This window comes from Lethenteron reissneri, chromosome 39 (assembly GCF_015708825.2).
Source record: "Lethenteron reissneri isolate LAM-NWPU_2019-01 chromosome 39, ASM1570882v1, whole genome shotgun sequence".
NCBI lineage: Eukaryota > Metazoa > Chordata > Hyperoartia > Petromyzontiformes > Petromyzontidae > Lethenteron > Lethenteron reissneri.
In genome coordinates, this window is record NC_083817.1 from 3,038,336 (window position 1) to 3,057,078 (window position 18,743).

General features: G+C 57.0%; 1 protein-coding gene across 2 annotated transcripts in view; it reads right to left on the reverse strand.

Annotated features, from left to right (window-relative positions):
* LOC133351850 (protein patched homolog 1-like) overlaps window positions 1-18,743 on the reverse strand; it is a 59,607-nt gene that overhangs the window by 17,901 nt on the left and 22,963 nt on the right. For both annotated transcript variants that reach the window (XM_061567417.1, XM_061567416.1), the window contains exons 6-16: window positions 15,200-15,401; window positions 14,838-14,959; window positions 14,324-14,471; window positions 12,662-12,793; window positions 10,081-10,236; window positions 9,168-9,260; window positions 7,795-7,920; window positions 4,131-4,249; window positions 2,629-3,211; window positions 2,183-2,495; window positions 441-583 (exon numbers count right to left, since the gene is read on the reverse strand). In XM_061567417.1, coding sequence (XP_061423401.1) covers window positions 441-583; window positions 2,183-2,495; window positions 2,629-3,211; window positions 4,131-4,249; window positions 7,795-7,920; window positions 9,168-9,260; window positions 10,081-10,236; window positions 12,662-12,793; window positions 14,324-14,471; window positions 14,838-14,959; window positions 15,200-15,401 — 2,137 coding nt within the window. The remainder of the gene's footprint in view (window positions 1-440; window positions 584-2,182; window positions 2,496-2,628; window positions 3,212-4,130; window positions 4,250-7,794; window positions 7,921-9,167; window positions 9,261-10,080; window positions 10,237-12,661; window positions 12,794-14,323; window positions 14,472-14,837; window positions 14,960-15,199; window positions 15,402-18,743) is intronic.

The window sequence follows — 18,743 nt, forward strand, 5'->3', positions numbered from 1 at the left end:
AAACCGCGGCGCGGAAATCAAACCCGATCCGCTCTCTCCTCCCCGCAGGCCGCCCACGGCTCGAGTGGTTTGTTTTTTTTCTTGCAGGATTTGGAGAGGCATTACCCCGGATTACGGTGGGATCTTTGGAACTCAAAAGGAAAGGTGTCGTTTATTCGGCAAGGCCGCTTTAACGGAAACGCGAGAATCCAGCGATCGGTGTTCAGCGATGGCAATAATAATAAGATACGAATGCAAAGATTTCACCGTGGCACCGCGTTCAACAGAAGAACTGTAAATTGCGCTAATAACCGTTGAAACTAAATACAAGAGCTCGTTGAAACAGCTGCCTCCGCTTGTGGCGCCCGCACCCCGCGCCCGGCGGGCACCGGGCACGCTCGGTGTGTCCGCGCCACCGCCTGGGGAGCGTCGCGTGGGTGCGCGCGTGCGGGCGGTCGCACCTGGCCGTAGTTGATTGGCTGCTCGCGGTCGCCCGTCTGCACCATGAGGTGCATGGCGAGCACGGCCGCCTCGGAGCCGTTGCGCCAGCTCTCGCGCGAGATGCGCCCCGACGCCCACTCCGCATCAAACGCCTTCTGCAGGTCTGGGGTGGCGGCACACACACAAACACACACACGCGCGTAAATACAAAGACAAAGGTGCCCCCCCCCCCGTGTAGTCTGTCACAGACTGTTGGGGCAAGTGCCGTTAGCGAGTGCTTATAAAGGCTGGCACGGCTCGGCACCGACGTCTGCCGTTCGCGTGAACTTGGGTTGCTGGGATTGTAAGCGCTACACCACGCGCGCACCAATGCGCCAACGCTGATGCAGGCGCTGCGGTGTCGTGTCGCTTCTCTCTTGTCGCCACCTTGAGGCGCGACGAGCCGTTCAACGAGCAAAACACGAGCGACGGCGTTTGTGGCGAACGTGGGCAATGAATGACCGCCGAAGAGTCATCCAGAGACAAACCTTGCCTCTTCGCAGGAGCACCGACGATCATTGGTACGGCCAAGCCATCTCACCAGCTGCCTAACATCCACTCGCGTCACAATGCACGGCGGTAGCCACGTGCGCAAATGAAGAGACGTCGCGGCCGCCCCATCGCTACCCCCCAAACTTGGTAGTGGCAGAGCCATGTAGAGTGCTGCTAACTCCCCGCATTAGGCCGAGACTACTGCTACCCCCTATTTTATGGGCTGTCACTCCGCTGGACGTGTTTGGAGGCTGACAGGAGCTCTGCTCGTGTTTCCTGGCTTAAAGCCCTCGCTGCCAAATTTCCGTCCCTGCGCTGCGCCCCGACTCGACACCCTCAACCCCGCGGCCGCCCTCCTTCATCCCCCCCCCCACCCACGGCCCCCACCCCCCCATCCACGCACCCCACCCCCCCCACCGCCAGGCTCACGGCGGCGCGCTCTGCACGGCGCAGAGCGGAATTCCACATCGCGAGATTCGAGCGCAAATTCCCGGCCGCCCCCGCGCCGCTGGGGGGGGGAGACGTGGGGCTCGTGTCGCGGGGGGGCGATGATCGCCCGGGCTGGCTCGGAGCCAGGCTCGCATGTTCACATCTTCACTTCATTACCGACCGACCGCCAGCCGCAGCCTCAGCTGTGAGACCCGGCCCTTTTTTTTCTCTCTCTCTCTCTCTCCTTTCCCTCTACAGCTCTAAGGAGTTTTTTTTGCCATCATCTGAGCGGTGCGAGGTGGGTCGGGAGGAGAGGGAGGGCGATGAGTTTTTTTTCTTACTCTCTGTTTTTTTTCGTTTTTATTGTTCTTCTGCACAAACGCCGTTTGGCCGTCGCAGCTGCAGTGTTCCTGAGAAGCGCTGCCGAGCACCTGCCGAGGGCGCGCCCTCCCCTCCCCGCCCGCTCGCCACCCCCTACACCTTACCACTCCCCGCTCCCCACCGCTTCCTATCCCACGCCGCTCCCCCAACCCCCGCCGCTATCGGAGCCCCGCGTTGAACAGCGGAGTGGCTCCAACAACCACCGCCTCCGCCAACGCCACGAGGACCTCACGGCGGCGCGAGCGACATCGACCCTAAAACATCCTCGCTCTCTTCCCTCGCGTTCCCCGGCGAGCGCCAGGTGACGCGGCGCGGTGCCGTGCGGTGCGGTGCCGTGCGGTGCCGTGTGCGGTGCCGTGCGGTGCTGTGTGCGTAAGGAGGAACGGGGAAGAGGCCCTACAAGAGCCGGGGCGGGCCGTACCAAGCAGCCAGTCGCGGAAGTAGTGGAGCCACATCTTGGGGATGGCGCCGTCGCGGTGTCGCACGGCGTGCCGCACGCGCCCTACGCGCTCGTGCAGCGCGTAGAGCTGCGCCTGCGCGCGGGGGTAGTCCACGCCGGCCGTGGTCACCACGTGCACCGCGTACAGCGAGAAGTGCCGCGCCTGCGCCTCCAGGAAGGCGCGCTCGCGCGTGCCCCGCGGCACCACGTCCATGAGATCGAGGCCGTCGCGCACCAGCGTCGTCCCGTAGAGGCACGTAGCGAGCAGCGCCAGCGACGACACCACGGCCACCACCTGCGCGCCGCGACCAGGACGGTTGAATGCGCGGACCGAGCAACTCGACGGCGGCGGCGGCGCCGCAGACGAACCGCGAGGACGAAACGAGGCGGCCGCGTACGAGCGGCGGACGCCGCGGGTTGCCGCTCACCTTGACGGGCGTCCTCAGCAGCAGCGGAGCGTAGCGGTCGCGCGCAAACTCCGACGCCGTCCACTTCCCCAGGCACCCGGTCGCTCGCGGGGAGCAGTCGCCGCACTCCCCGCCCGGCGCCGGCGCCCCGGCCCCGGCGGCCCCCGCGGCCTCCTCCACCTGAGCGATGAGGTCGCGCGTCGAGGTGCAGGCGTCCGGGCCGGGCGCGGCGGCGGAGGAGGAGCACGAGGAGTGGCGCGAGCACGGCGACGGCGCGGCCGCCACCTCCACCGGGACGGCGTACGCCGTCACGCGCGGGGCGGCCGCCGGCAGCACGGTGATGACGTGCTGGCCCGACGGGTCGCAGCGCGCCACCGCGGTCACGGTGGCGCGCATGGTGAAGGCCGTGGCGTGGCCGTGCACCGGGAAGGAGGCGGTGGTGGCGGCGACGGCGTGCGGGGCCACGACGCTGGCGGCGTCGGTGCCGCCGCTGCTGCCGCCGCTGGCGGTGGTGGTCGTGGACGAGGAGGAGTGGGAGCCCAAGCTGCCGTGCTCCTCCCGGTACTCGCCGGGCTGCACCGTGAGCACGCGATCGGCGCACGGGCTGTGGGGACAAGCGTGCAGGCTCGCGTGTTAGGCTCGTGCGGTCGGTGCGAGCTCGTGCTGCCATTCGCTCGCACACGCACCATCTCACGCACGCACCATCTCATGCACGCACTCTCACGTGCTGTACTGTCCTTAATAGCTCCGCGCAAAATGCACTTGCCCCGGGTAGTCTGCATGCCTACAGAGGGGGGGGGACCTCTGCCTGTGTTTATACATGTATAGAATAGTTGGAAAATGTGTTTAATTTTAAACTGTGGATGCTGCAACCGCACAACGAACGGCATGTCCCTGCCGAGGCTCCAGCCGCAGCCACGTTCGTGTCGGCTCCGGGGAAACCTCGGCCTAATTGCCGCGCTCCCTCGTGACCTCCCCATCCCCCTCCTCCCCCGAGCGCTCGCGGGACATTCCACGGGCCACAGGCCCGCCATGCAAATGTCGCAGAGAAAGCCACGCAAGCAACTCGCTGTCTGCGCTGCGTTTAATCACGCCGCTTCTCTTTCCTTCCCATCTTTCTTTTTTCCACAGCCCGACATTTTTTGGTTTTGCGAGCAGTCTCGGGGCGCAGGCAACAATGACACCACGTGAGAAGTTTCTCGAACGTTTACGTCGATAATTAGTTTAAATCTCGCCGGTTCTACGGTGGGACCGGCTATGAAGTGCTTGTTCGAGATAATATCCCAGTAGACACGCGACGTTGGGCCAACGTTGGCATGCGGTTGGGACCGTCGTAGAAACGTCAGCCCAACCCTTTGTGGGTGTGCCAGCTCCGACAGCACAAGCAAATCCCACGATACGACAAGACTCCCCAAAACCTCCGGGCGGATTCTTCCCGGTTAAACCGACGCGATCCGGCACGGCAGCGAGCGGCCCGGTAACGGTGACGCGCGCGACGCCGCGGGTCACGGCGATGCTCTCACCTGGGCAGGCAGCAGAGGAAGTCCATGCGGTTTTGCCGACGTCTTCGCAGGTCCAGGGCGAGCACCGCCGGGAAGACGAGCAGCATCATGGCGAGGTTGAAGACGATGACGACGGCGGCCTGGGAGCACGGGGGGAGGGAGGGAGCGTGAGCGCCGGGATCGGCGGGGAGACGGAGCGCGCTCCAGGTACAGGCAGTCTCCGAGTCTCCGAGTCTCCGACCGTCCGACTTACGAACGTCGAGATCCCTCGCGAGATGTGAGGAATCCCAACATCCCGCATGATGCACAGCGCCCCGTGCTGACAAGCAAGCCAGCATAAGTGTTTTTTATCTTTTCGTGTTACTTTATTTCATGTTTTATTTATTTTTCTTCGTGAGTTTAACAATGCTTGCCTTTTCTCTTAAAACCATAACACATGTTATAACCACTGAGCGTATGCATGATTAAAACAAATCCACTTACGCACGGGTCTCACCAACGTAACCCATTCGTAAGTCTAGAACTGCCTCTCGTGTACCCATTTGATGCGGAGTCAACCTGGAGAAGGCACAGGACCGGCCCACATATTTGTCACCGATATTGGCTGGGTTCATAAGGCAGTGCAACTAACCACGACACTACCGCTCCCCAGCATCTACACACACGCTGATGCATAGACACACACACACGCTGATGCATAGACACACACACACACACGCTGATGCATAGACACACACACACACACGCTGATGCATAGACACACACACACACACGCTGATGCATAGACACACACACGCTGATGCATAGACACACACACACACACGCTGATGCATAGACACACACACACACGCTGATGCATAGACACACACACACACGACGATGCATAGACACACACACACACGCTGATGCATAGACATACACACACACACGCTGATGCATAGACACACACACACACACGCTGATGCATAGACACACACACACACACGTACACAAATGCACTCAGAAACCAATCGCACCCTTCCCAGCCTCGGCCCCACCCCGGCTCCCTCCCCCTCCCCATGCAGCGAACCCCCGTTGCTCTATACCCTGGGGGCTCACGGCTAGGCCGGGCTGAGAAGTTATTATCTCAGGTGTTGCCCATCAGACCACCCAGCCAGCCCCATTCACACACACACACTCACACGCACACACACACGCGTACACCTAGCTGCACTCATAAACACACCCAGCTACACACACAAAGACAAAGATCCCCCGTATAGCCTTTAACAGACTGTTGGGGCAAGTGCTGTTTAGCGAGCACCTATGATGGCTGGAAAGGTGCACAAGGTGGTGGGTGGCCAAACACCACGCCCGGCCGCCTTTATCTCCCCAGTGCCGATGATTTCACACACCACACCAGGTACTCATTTGAGTTTGAGTCGAGCTAGGGGAGGCCTAGCTCGACTCAAACTTAAATACAGCCATGCCCAGCATCTTGAAATAAATCGTCGTTATCGATTGTCTTATGTCGTGGTTGTTGTTCATTGTCACCGTTATTATCGTACACATGACGAACAAAGGAAAAAACGATTGTGTGCCGCTACCGCCGGTCGGAGGCACCGCGACTCCAATCTCAGGATCCACGTGCGAAGGGGACGTTTGCACGGGGAGATGGAACCGTGCGTGCAGGCCCATGGGGTTCGCGTCTCCCTGGGTTCTCCAGGGGTCTACCTCCAGCCAACCACCGCCGGTCCCTCCCTCACCCACCCCTTCCTCCCACGCCGGGTCCCCCGGTAATCAGGCCTGGCGGCCCGCAGCCCCCTTTGTGCTGGAAGGCCGAGCCCATAATCCGTCGCAAACACGCAACGGCGATAGACGCCCAACGGAGCCGAACGCGGAGCACGGCGCGAGGCGCTGGCGGCGGGGGTGGGGTAGCCAAACAACGGCGCGGGCCCCCTTATCTGACTCCCCCATCGGCACGGACGGCCCGTTCTGGCCCTCTGAACGTCAAAGGGAGGCCTCGAGAAAACTCGTCTGTGGAGTCGCCCGCCCGGTGGGTGGGTGGGTGAGAGAGAGAGAGAGGAGTCGGCGGTGGCGGTACGCCGAAAATCAAACAACGTACACACACACAAAAACCTTTCCTTTTCACGCGAGATAATACGCGGCTGCCATCGGTGGAGCGCGGTGCCCCCCCCACACCGCCTCTCGCCGCAGGAATGTTTAGGAAGCGAACTGCGGCTCACTCGGGCGCGTTCTGAGTTTGGAACCTGGTTTTACACGAACGGTTTAGTCGAATCGGTCGTGCCAAACCGGCGCAAAAAGGTGAGCGTTCTGACGGCAACTCTCTAATATATACACATGACACCCGGCAAAACAGTATAGCGTGGCAGACATGACAAAAATCTATTTTTAAAATATCACCATCTTCATCATTACCCCTGCCTTGTAACATAAACACTCAGCGCTCCTGACGAGAGATGGCAGAGAGATCAACTGAATTACAGCCGAAGATCACAAAGTTGTGGCTCAAGGGGCTTATGCGATCAGGAGATGTCACGCCCCTCGATAGTGTTCGCAGGCGGAATTGTAAATCCTTCTCAAGACTCTGGAAGCCGAGAAGCGACTGCATGACTTGGCGGACACGAGGAGGTGGAGCGGTGGTGTGAATACACTCCTGCATCGACGCCAAAATATTCAGCCCCTGTTCCGCACTGCGTTCACCTCCTCCGTAGAGAGTGAGTGAGTGAGCGAGTGAGCGAGTGGGTGCGTGAGCGAGCGAGCGGGTGCATGCCAGAGAGTGAGTGAGTGCGTGCGTGCGTGAGCGAGCGGCCCACCGGCACAATCCACTTTCATGCCTCGACTGCACGGTGCCAAGTTAGGATTTCAAGTAATTGCCACTCTCGGGTTGCGGCTGGGCACAAAATGCCAAAAAAATAACGGGACCCAGCGCGCGGAGCTGTCAGAGGGTTTGTAACTACGTGGGGTGTTTTTTTGTTTTCGTTCGGCCGAGAGAAATTGGTTTCTGTTTGGACCGTCCGGCAGCGAGACCGCACGGTGCCAACCGTGGTCCCCGGTGGCCACGGCTCAGAGCGGAAGGCGTTTTGGCGCGGTCCGCGGCTCGTAGATCACCGCTTCCTCGCCCAGAGTGAAAAATTAACCCGCATCGGCCGCACTGTTCTCACACTCCTCTCCACGGCGCGGCGAGGCCGCAGGGCCGAGTTTACGAGTTGGGGGTGAGGGGCGGTGGAGGGTGGGGTGAGGGGCAGGGTGATGGTGCCACTGCCCCCCCCCCGCACCACCCCCCCCCACCCCCCCGCGTGGCGTTGTCTCGAAACAAAAGCCACGACCGAGCTCGCTGCAGATGTCACCGCTTGCGCCCGCTGCTATAAAAGTTCCACATCTCCCCCCCCCAACGCCTTCGCGGTCCTAACTTTCACCAATCGCGAGTTGTCGCCACCTCCACAGAGGGTCGTGGCGGATTTTCCCTGATTTCAGTGCAGCCGTTCAGAAGCTTTGACGAGAATCGTGTTGGTTTTTTTTCTAAGCCAGGATAGGCCCGCGTCAAGCAAGCGCGGCCTACCCACGGCGAGGCCCACTGCGATTCCGCCGAACTCGCGTCCCCCTCGGCGTTGCGAGCGCGCGCCAAACGGACGCCATGGGGCCGCGTGGGGAGCGGCCGCCGGGCCGCGTGGCAGTCGCCTACCTGAAGGGAGAAGTTGCGCAGCGCCGGGATGGGGATGAGCGCGGCCATGAGGAAGGCCACGAGGTTGTTGACGGAGGTGAGCACCACGCTGGTGCCCGTCTCGCGTAGGCACTCCCCGAGCCGGTACTGAGACGAGAAGACAAAACAAACAACAAAAATATAAATAACCTCACGATCGCGGCAACGACGGGGAAGAGCGCGCGAGCGAGCCGGCACGCGGTGGGCCTCGCGTGCGCACCCCCCGACGGCGGCAAGGAGGTTGACCGCCTCTCGGAGGGCCGATTTAGATGCGCCGTCTTTAAAGGGTAGTCGGTGAAATTTCCAGAGCCATGAAGTGAGAGACAGAGAGAGAGGGTGGGTGGATGGGTGGACGGGTGGGGGGGAATCGAGAGAGAGAGCACGAGAGAGGGAGAGAGAGACCACCCACACAGTCCCGAGCTGCGCATTCTTTCTGCGCCTGCTTTCGCCTTCAATTTCAAACTGCCGCCCCCTCCCTCCCTCCCTCCACCACCCCCTTCCTCCATGGCTTTTCCTTTCCCGAGCAGTGAGGCTCAAAAAGCCGCTTGCTATTGTTTACTTTTTTTTTTGCCTGGACTTTGGTTTGAAGGAAGGAGGGAGAAAAAAATGGACAAAAAACACTTGCGAGCGAGTGACGTAAAAAAAAAATGCATTTTTGGAAAGTTGAGATGTTTACTCTCGGCGATGAACTTTTTTCACGAAATTACAACACGTCGGCTGCGCAAAGCCTTGGCCGAGCCGGCCTTGTTCTGTCCCTGACAGAGCCGAGTTGTTGTGAGAAGGGACAGCGACACAGACCGCCCGCAACCCTCACGGGCCCCAGACCCACCCCCCTTCCACTGTGAGGGTCTGTGTCCATTCAGCCCACAACTCATCGTTTTTCGTTTACGGGATTTTCGCTCGGACCAGGCCCGGCTGGCCGGCACTTGCACGCCGGCGTTTTTTTTTATTACCGCGCTGCTTGCGCTGCGACGATTTGGCGGCCTCACCTTTAGTCGCGTCCTCTTTTATCCCAACGTCATTGCAATTGCGGCACGAGCATCATGTCACGGGACGACATGTCCGTCCAGAAGAAGATGTAACAGAACTACTTCCGAGATCCCTTTTAAGTTAACTTGTTATCCACACACCAGGCGGTGCTCTTTCACACACGCGGTACTACGGAGAAATGTTCATCTCTCTGGGTGGTCAAACCAAAACGTTGAAACTTTCAGAGCTAGGATTCAGCCAAACTAAGTGGAGAAAGCCAAATTTTATATCGTAGTTGTTTTTGCGCAACCGTTACTAACGCGGCCGAGACCATCGTCGAATCGCTACACTTGGTTTAAGCGCGGGCGGCTAGGCAGGCATCTCACCTTGAAGGGGATGTTGTCGCTCTGTCCCACGAAAGCATGAGCCAGCAGGAACATATCATCCACTCCCACCCCAAGCGCCAGAAATGGGAGGACCTGGGGGATGGCGCAGCGAGAGTCAGGGGTGGTTGTGGTGCGTGGGGGGGGGGGTACGAGGGGTGCGTGCGTGGGGGGGTGCAGAGGGCAGGTCCCATTTATCATGAATCTTCAACGCTTACCCACGGTGACCTGGCTAACGATCAGGATGACTGTGTTTTCGGCACACGCCGTGCTGAGCGCAATTGATGGAGCTGTAAGTCGTGGCGGTGGCGCAGGTGGTGGTCTCGGTGGCGTTGTGGTTTCTGGACTTCGTAGTGTTGTGCTCTACTGCAAGGAGTGGTGGTGTTGACAGGTGTGACGACAACGACGTTGGTAGTAGTAGTAGTGATACTGGCGGTAGTAGTTGTGGTGATGCATTTACAGACTCCTATTATCCGCAGCCCTATTTCTTCCTATTATCTAAGGTTATTGACGACGTTACCCACAATGCATAATAAAGTGGCCTCCTAATACTCGTGGGTTTTTCTGCGGAGAAAAATCGAGCAGCTAAGAGAAGTGAAATTGCGGATAACCCTGTGGATAACAGGATCCACACACAGCACTGGTCCCCGATATCACCGCGGATGAGAGGAGTTCTCTTGTAGACGCTGTCAATAGCAGCAGTGATGCTCGCAGTATTCATAGTGGTGGTACTGGTAGTTAGTGTTGGTGGCGGCGGTAGTGATGCTGACAGTAGTTCTAGAAAGGGCTGTCGGTGTGTGGCGTCGATAGCGTTGTTGATCATGGTCGTAGTGCCGGCAGCAGCAGCAGCATGGGCAGCAATCGTGGTGGTGATGGTGCGATGTTGGCGCCGCTGTCGGCAGCAGGGAGCAGGCACCTGGGTGGTGGCGGCGTTGAACGTGAGGCCGACGATCGAGCAGAACCCGAGGCCCGAGGCGACGGAGAGGGCGACGAGGAGGACCCCGGCAAGGCCCACGGCTCCGTGGGACCTCCCGCACTCCCAGCGCATCATCACCACGCACGCGTACACCAGCTGCAACGGCACACACGCCGTCAGATTCCAGCGACTCCGCTCCGCTACGCCCGCCAAACGGCCGCCTCCACGCATGTGAGCATAACCACGCGCCTGGTACAAGCGCTGCTGGGACGCTCGCCACGTGAAATTAATCTACATTTTTATTTCAAATGTTCATTTTTTTTTTTTACGCGGAGAAATGGGCGAGTAGGCTCGGGCCTGGTTAGTCTCTAGTTAGTGTGACCACCAACGGGGGCTGCGAGATGCCAGGAGATGACAGCACAGTCTTGGGTGTGGTCCCACAGATAGATTCGGTCCATGGGTAGGTTAGAGTCTGTGGATCGAAACTATCTGTAGAAATGTGAAAAGTTATCTCACCCCTCGTAGGCGTGGGTTTTCCTCTGGGCTCTCCGTTTTTGACCCTCACTCTTTTCGTTAAACCGGCCAAACATTCCAATGCATGACCTTCTTTAAAAACAAAAGCCCTAAGACTGGGCAATGCTCTCCTTGGTAAGTAATTGTCGTTATTGTAGCTGTTCCTGCCACATCTCTCAATTACACTCGGTCTACGTTCACTCCAGGTGCTCTCTCTCTCTCTCTCGTGGCCTCCATCGTGTGTGGTAGGATCCATTATTGAACACCGCATCGTGCACGGTTTCAGATGCGCTTCTGCGGCCGCCTGGAATGCCCTTCCTTCCGATTTTAGGAGGCCACTGGAGCTTTGCACTTTTAAATTATCTAGATTGAAAACTCATTTCTTCAGAAATGCTTTTTACGTTTAGTTTGTTGTCCCCCCCCCCGCACCTCTGATATGCGCGTTTGGCGAGAGAAGTCCAACGAACGCACATGCGTAACAACAACGCGACTGAAGATTTAAAAAATATATATATTTGTCAAAATACTTAAGTTCTCTGGCTGCTCCAATCTACTGGGGGCCAAGGGCCTGATGTTTATCTGGAGGATCCTAACGAGACCCCTCCCTGCTACCCGGGGCGCCTCCCTCTCCCCCCCCGCTCCCCGCTGATGGGGACGGCGATGGGGGCAGGGCGGCGGTGACGGGGGGAGGAGGGGATGGGGCCCCCTGTAATTACGACTGAATTCTTCGTAGAAAATGCGCAGAAAAAAAAGAGAGGAGGCAGAAGAGGAGAAAGAAGCCACCGCCGTTTCTGGTCGCAGTCTGCCGAGTCCGCGGCAGAGGTCGCAACCGGGTACCCGATACCCGTACCCTACCCGATACCCGGCTACCCGTACCCGGCCGGGTACGGGTACCCGTTTGCGACCCTGGTGCGGCCGGGTACGGGTACGGGTAAGGAATCAAAACCCGTTTGCGACCTCTGGTCCGCGGACTGCGGCCTCGGAAGCCCCAACGCTCCCCGGAGCCCGTCGATGGAGGCGCTGGCGAGAGCCCAAACTCAACCGGGTGCGACTTTGGTCAACGAATACGTAGAAAAAAAATGTTGCGGTTGTTACAGTATTAAGTCATCTTCTTGGTTCTTTCGGTAAAGTCACGTAGAAGGGAAATAATAAAATAATAAAGATAAAACATAAGTCACGTCGAAGGGAAATAATAATAAAAATAAAACATAATGTTTTTTTTTTATTTCCCTTCTACGTGACTTTACCGAAAGAACCAAGAAGATGAATCCCTGCAGTCACGAAAGCTTTAAATTGAAAGTATTAAGTCACTCGGATAGAAACGCATGTATGCGTATAAATTACGCATGACCAACCTGTTTGGTGATGGAACATGATGATGATGATAATCATGGAAATGGTATAATCCTTTTGATCATCCTGCTGTCAATAAACTGCTGGATGAAGGCCTCTCCACTCCGTCTCGGTCATGGTTTATGTTTTTTTTTACACCATTCTTCACCCGTGGCTCTCGGCCATCACTCGCCACTCGTGTTAAGCCACGGTTGCGGAATCAAACTTGGGTCGCTGTCCCACCGCTAAGCCGATTCGCAACGTTTGATATCGCTCTCTCTCTCTCACACGCACACATTGGCATCAATGCCGGATTAAGCTAGTGCGGGGCCTGTAGCAAATGTTATAAAGAGGCCCTAAATTAATAAAAAAAACACATAAATATTAAAACACGCATTTTTACTTGCATAGTAAAGTAATTGAATATTTTCATTTGCTATACAGCCAGATAATGCGACAAATAGCTAACCTTAAACACCCAGTCGTTCATAAAAAGTTGAAGGCAGTATAGTACTATAGTGATAGAGCAAGTGCAGAATCACTGAACCGGAATTTATAGCTTGAAAGCATTTAGCGCGAGGCCCTTGAAAGTGTGGGGCCTGTAGCATATGTAGCTACTTTTGCTACTAGGATAATGCGGCACTGATTGGCATGTGTTTCAGAGAATACGAGTGCACATTGGAGTGACGAGACGAACCGAGTCTGATTCAATCTGCCAAACCGATCGTACCCGTACCATGAGGACGTATCCCCCGGCGACACGCATCACGCTCATCTCCGAGAACGACTTCATGATGCCCTCGATGGTGGCGGTGGAGAAGGGCAGCACGTCGTGAGCGGAGTCGGCGGGCACGCTGGCGTGCACGACCTGGCGCGGGGAAACACGCCGCGTGATCGTCGTCGTCATCATCATCGCCGTCATCATCGCCGTCATCATCGTCGTCGTCGTCATCGTCGTCGTCATCATCGTCGTCGTCATCATCGTCATCATCGTCGTCGTCATCATCATCGTCATCATCCTCGTTATCACCGCCGCATCATAACCATCATCACCACTGCATCATTAACATCATCACCATCATGGCTGCATCATCACCAATATCTATACACTCCTGGATGAAGGCCTCCCCAATCTCTCACAGACATGGGATGTAACAATCCAACTAGCACCTGATTTAATTGCTCCATCTCCATAGTGCACGTCCTCTGTCGGGCGTGTTCCCTGCTCTTGCTGTCATTCCGTCGCCAGGCTCGACAACCGGAAAGTCAATCCTCCTAGCCGCGACGTGTCCTGCCCAAGCTTGCACAAACATGTGCCTCTCCACGCTTCATCGCGCACTTTTCAGCTTTCGTCTCCACTTGCCTCGTCAGTGTCCGCATTTCGGATCCGTACGTCAAAGCGGGGAGTGCTCGCCGATGGAAAACCGTTCTTCTTTGCCAAACCTCCCCCCCCCCCTCCAAAAAAATACGTGTTTTTATTTTAATTCGGTGCATGTATGGCCTCCTTTTTTTTGCCTGCCTGCCGACGGCGGCGTTACTCTTCAAGAAAAGCAGCACAAACTCAAAGAGACTAGCGAGGCATGGGCTGTTGTGGATCATTACGGCTAAAGGCCCTCACTCAGGCCTGATCTGCGATGTTGTCGTTGGTTGCCAGCGGGAGGCTGTGAATGGGCCGCACAAAGCACGATCCACTAATTGAGTGACACGCGAGCCCCACCTCCCTCTCTCCCTCCCTCGCTCGCTCTCTCCCCTCCCTCCCGCGGCTGCCTCCCTCCCTCCCTCTCTCCCTTCTTCAGCAATTCTCCTGCCCCCCACCCCCCAACCTGACCAGCACGCTCAGCCTGAGACCCTTTTCTCAAAACTATTTTCTCGAGGAAGCCACTTACGGGCTTAGGCGGGCTCGCAGGGCCCACAGCGCTGCCACCGCTGCCGCCGGTCAGCTTCAAAACAACCGCCGGGAACATCGGTGGCTTCCCAACCCCCGCACCGACCCTCACAGATGCTCCAAGCATCGCTCGGCGTTGTTTAGACGTAATCTTAATTTCCATCATTAATTTTTTTAAACAATTAACACGACCGTCGGGGATTGCAATAACACGCAAATGATCTGCGATGCTTGTTAAGCCGATCTCCGTGGGGAGGTAATTTTTTTAATTCAACAAAATGACAAAACTGTAGAAGCTAAGGATGAAGGGAGTCAAGCTGCATGCCATCGCTGGCGTGTCGGACGAGGAGGCGTAATTCGTGGGTAACACCTGACGTAGGTGAAGTAACGCATCGCATTGACTCGGCAAAGGTTACGTGGCCTAACCCAACAATGAATTATTCATTGAGGTGTTTGTAAATCGTGAGAGCGGTTGTCTTCTTCACACGGCGCGGCACGTTTTTCGCGTCTCACCTCGACGAATTTGCGCTGCCAGGAATCGAGGATGGCGGCCGCCTTGTCGAGCGTCCAGCGCAGGTCGTACACCTCGTAGTTGTCCTTGTAGGTCTCGTAGAGCTGCTGCGCGTTCATCAGCACGAACATGGTCTGCAGGGCCTCGGCGCTGCGCACACCACGACAAGCACACGACCCGCTCGCTCCATCAGCACCGGCGCTGCCGCCTTCGACTTTACAACAGCAACAACAAAAAACCCGGGACGTCGTCGTGGGAAGGAGAATATCTCACTGATGGCAGAAGAGGGGAGCGCCTAAATGCCTCGTCTCGATTGGTGCATTTTGTTGTTACTATTATGACGCAATCTGACAAAAAATAATGAATGTCCCGGGAAGGCTTTAGTTTTCATTTCCCGGGACGGCCACTGCAACAAGAGGATGTCCCTCGGGAAAACCACGACAGGTGGCATCCCTAGTTGCCACCATCGCCTACGGGAGTGAGGCTATCACCGGACCGAACGAGCGAGATGCTCACCTCGCCAGCGAGCCGCTGCTGTTGTGGCGCGCTCCGCCGATGATCAGCTCGTCCTGCCAGCTCATGAACTTGCGCGAGAAGCCATGGCAGCCCTTGGACAGCTCCCGCCCAATGTCCAGAGGCTACGGCGGGCGGGCGACGGAGAGAAAGCAAGCTGTGATCGTCGGCTTGGGACGAGGACAAAAACGAGTGCGATCTCCCGCGACAACAGAGAGACAGATGTATGTCCTGGATGTACGTCCGTCGGATTCACTTCCAACCGACGTCACCATGAGATGGCGCGACCCGAGAGGCGTTCGCGAGAACGGGAGCCGAGTGCCCGACGGCTTGAGGGAAGAAAAAGTCGCGCGGTGACCTCTCACCTCGCGGCGCTGCTTGTTGGGGGCGCTGGCAGGGCAGTCGGGCTCCGTGGGGTCGAGGCAGGGCCGGTCCACGTAGCCGCGGCCGACTTCGGCCCGGGACAGCAGCTCCTCAAGGTCGCCAAGGTCGAGGTCGCGCAGAGCCTGGAAGCCTTGCAGGAAGGCCTGCGGGTCCAGGTTGGTCCAGCGGTACTCCAGTGTGCTCCTGCCGCAATACCGGAGGAGGAGGAGTTAGTGTAAATGTGATAAGATCAATGCCAATTATTAACCCAGGAAATCCTCACTGTCTAGATTTTTTTTTCTTTCAGGAATGTCATTTCTTGTGATATTTGGACAACTACATTCACGAGAGTTTGGCCCAGAACAAGTCCACGCATACGAGGGGACAGCACCTGCCCGCACCGTCACCACCTGAGACCTCACGCTCGGGAAGATGCAGAGCCCTTCTGAGGCTCTTGATACATTCCTGTCAAAAGGAGTTTCAGCAAACAAACAAAAAAATGTATATCGACGTCGCAGACCGGTGTTGCCGCCGTGCGTTAACGTTCGACGACAAAACCCCACGTCTGATTTTCTGGAGCGCGTTCAGGAGGCAGCGGGGGGCACGGCCTCCTTCCCCCTCTTTATTATTATTATTTTCTTCCTCCACCGAACAATTTCACATGAAGAATTATCCGTCCCCGCGGCGCGGCCGAGCGTGGCGGCCGACCCCGTAATCGGCGGGGATGATCTGTCCGTCGTTAAGAGCCCCCAACCCGCGGGGGCCTCGCCGCCCTCCCCAATCCTCGCCACCCCGGGGTTTGTTTTTTCTCTCTCCCCTTTTCCCCTCCACTCCCTGCGATCGCCCCGAGCCGTGGCGCTGCCACCGCCGCCGCCGATCCGCGTGCGGCGCGTGGACCTGGTCGCCGAGATAGACGCCAACGCCCGGCAAGCGGCCGCGGCAGGACGAACCCCCGCGCGGACGCGCGCTCTGGGAGAGAGAAGAGGGCTGCCGTGTGTTGAACGCGATCAAACATAATTGCTGTTATGCTGAAGTCTTGAGGGTAAACGGAATGTTTTTTTTCCCTCCTCCTCCTTGGCAGCCGGGCGGTCCGGGCGGGGGTTTCTCTCGGGGAGCGGCTGCTCGTAAATAACTCACTGGGAAAGATGGGGAAGGGAGACCACGACTCCTTTCTGTTCCCTGCCCCTTCTCCCCACGCAGCTCCCCCCCCCCCGCCCCTGCCCTTCGCTCCGTGTGCAATCCCCACTTTTGTAATAATGAGGGGACCAGGGGGGACACATGGGCGGCCGGCCGGGGATGACAGCCACCACCGCACACACACACAAAGACAAGCGTGCAGGCGTGCTCACACACGTGAGCGCACACACGCGGGCACACGTGCACACAGACGCATTCACGCACGCTCACAGTCACACTCACACGTGGGTCGTGGGAATAAGAATGTGCAGACAAATGGAGAGAAGTCTCTATATTTTGAAAGGGGAATCGGACGGCCAAGCAAACAGGGCGCTGGGTGTCAGTGCTTCTTCCCAGCCCAAGGAAAAAAAACGCAAAACACTTCGAAGCTTTCATTCAACTCACGAACAAAACATCCATCCTCAAAGTTTCAAACTTTACATTTTGTAGCGCACACTGACACACATGCGCATGCACATGTACACGCACAACAAAAGAGAGCGAAGACACACGCGTGCACACACCTACACGCGTGTAAGTGCAGGCACACGTGCACATCCAGGCACGAGTGCGCAACCCACGCGCGTGCACACGAGAGAACGACGCGTCCGCGCGTGCACACAAAACTCACGCTCGCCCGTGTGCTCGGGTGTGCGCGTGTGCGTCGATGCACGCGCACACACGCACGCACGCACACGCGCACGCACGCTCGCCCCCCACGAGCCCCACATTCCCACACCCGGGCAGGGCTGTTTAACATGCAGGTCCATGGAGGCCGTTCCCTGGCATTTTGTCTGCTTCATTGGCCTTGCAGAGCCCCCTTTGTGTGGCCTGCGCTTAGACGGACGGAGCACGTCCTCGCCACTAACGGACCCTGCCTTTGTGCGCTCCCGGCCGGCTCAGCCCAATCAGAAACTCGCAAAAAAACTAAAATAAAAAGTGCGCGCGTTTTTTTTGTTACGCCGCCACGAAAATAAAACTAAAACAAAACCGAAAGGGCGAAAAAAAGAGAGAGAGAAAACGAAAAATGGCCGGAATATAAATTAATAATTACTTGAAAGCTATTTCTTTTTCTAAATATAAACTTTTTAAAAAGTAGAACTGGAAAAATGCAAAACGACTAGAATTGCTACAAATATCCCAATGAAGTCCTGACGCTCAGTGAGACTTTCCTGGATAGATAAATTCCATTAGTGTAAAAAATAAATGCAGTTTTATATTTCGTCCGTTTCCCTTGTGCATCCGAAGTGAACTCACAAATGTGTGCCTTATGTCCACGATCAGGCGATGCCGATGACAAATGCGACGAGCGCTTCGTGAGTTTCGTGAACTGTGCCTGAGCATCACTGCAAAACGCGGTCTCCTACATACTTATAGTTTTATAATAAACCAACTTTGTAAGCCACTCTTCAGTCATTCCAGCAGGGAGTTCGCGGAGGTAACTGCATTATAATCGCGGTCTCAAGCGCTGGGCCCTTACGGCTTCGGAGAGAGCTCAGAAGAAACGTGGGGGGGGGGGGGGGGGTCGCTGTGAGCAGTCGTGAGCTGCGTGCATCGAGAAGTCTCCAATTAAAAGCAGTTTTTGTTTGCGTCCACCCAAAACCCCTTATAGAAGCGCCGTTTGTTGGCGGGGTAATTAACCCACGCTTGAGTGACGGCCAAAGGTATTTGGCCCTGCGATTCAAGGCCACGATGCTCACGGTTCGAGGGGAACAAAAATCCTACTCAACGTCCCAGCGCTGGCTCACAGCAGCCCATTGAAATGAAAGCCATCGGCCGTGCAGCGGTAATAACGCTCTGCCGGACGACGGACGATGTGCATCGTGTTTGTACACCTAAAATCCTAAAATTTCCCTCGGCGGGAAGTGGGGCGCATGACCGCTGCCCATCATGAGCAGCCTAATGCCTTTCTCTCCAACCAGCCCACAACCACCCTGAGCTCTATCCCCTACCCCCACCCTTCCCCTTCCACCCCCTTCCCACTACCACCACCCCGAAACTACCAGCCGTGAACTGTGACCTGTGCTGCGATGAGAGCAGGGCCACGTCGCTGGGCCTGTGGCATGATTCACAAGAGCCGCTCGCATTGTGGGCCGTGCCACAAACCGAAACTGTCAACGTTGTTAAAAAGACCCGTAGTGGAATTCTTACGGTTTTTATTTAAATAAGCGAGGAGCCAATGTTCTGAGCTGGGGTGGGCAGCAGCTGGCGTTTGGTGGAAGAAAATAAACCCATGAGATGGTTTAAATCGCAATAATGAGTTTTTAAGTGGCCACTCAAAATCCAGGAAGAATTAACGAGTCCTCCCCCCCCCCCACCTCTCAGAGTTGGCGGGGACCCAGAGGTGATTCGTTACTCGGCCACTGTGAG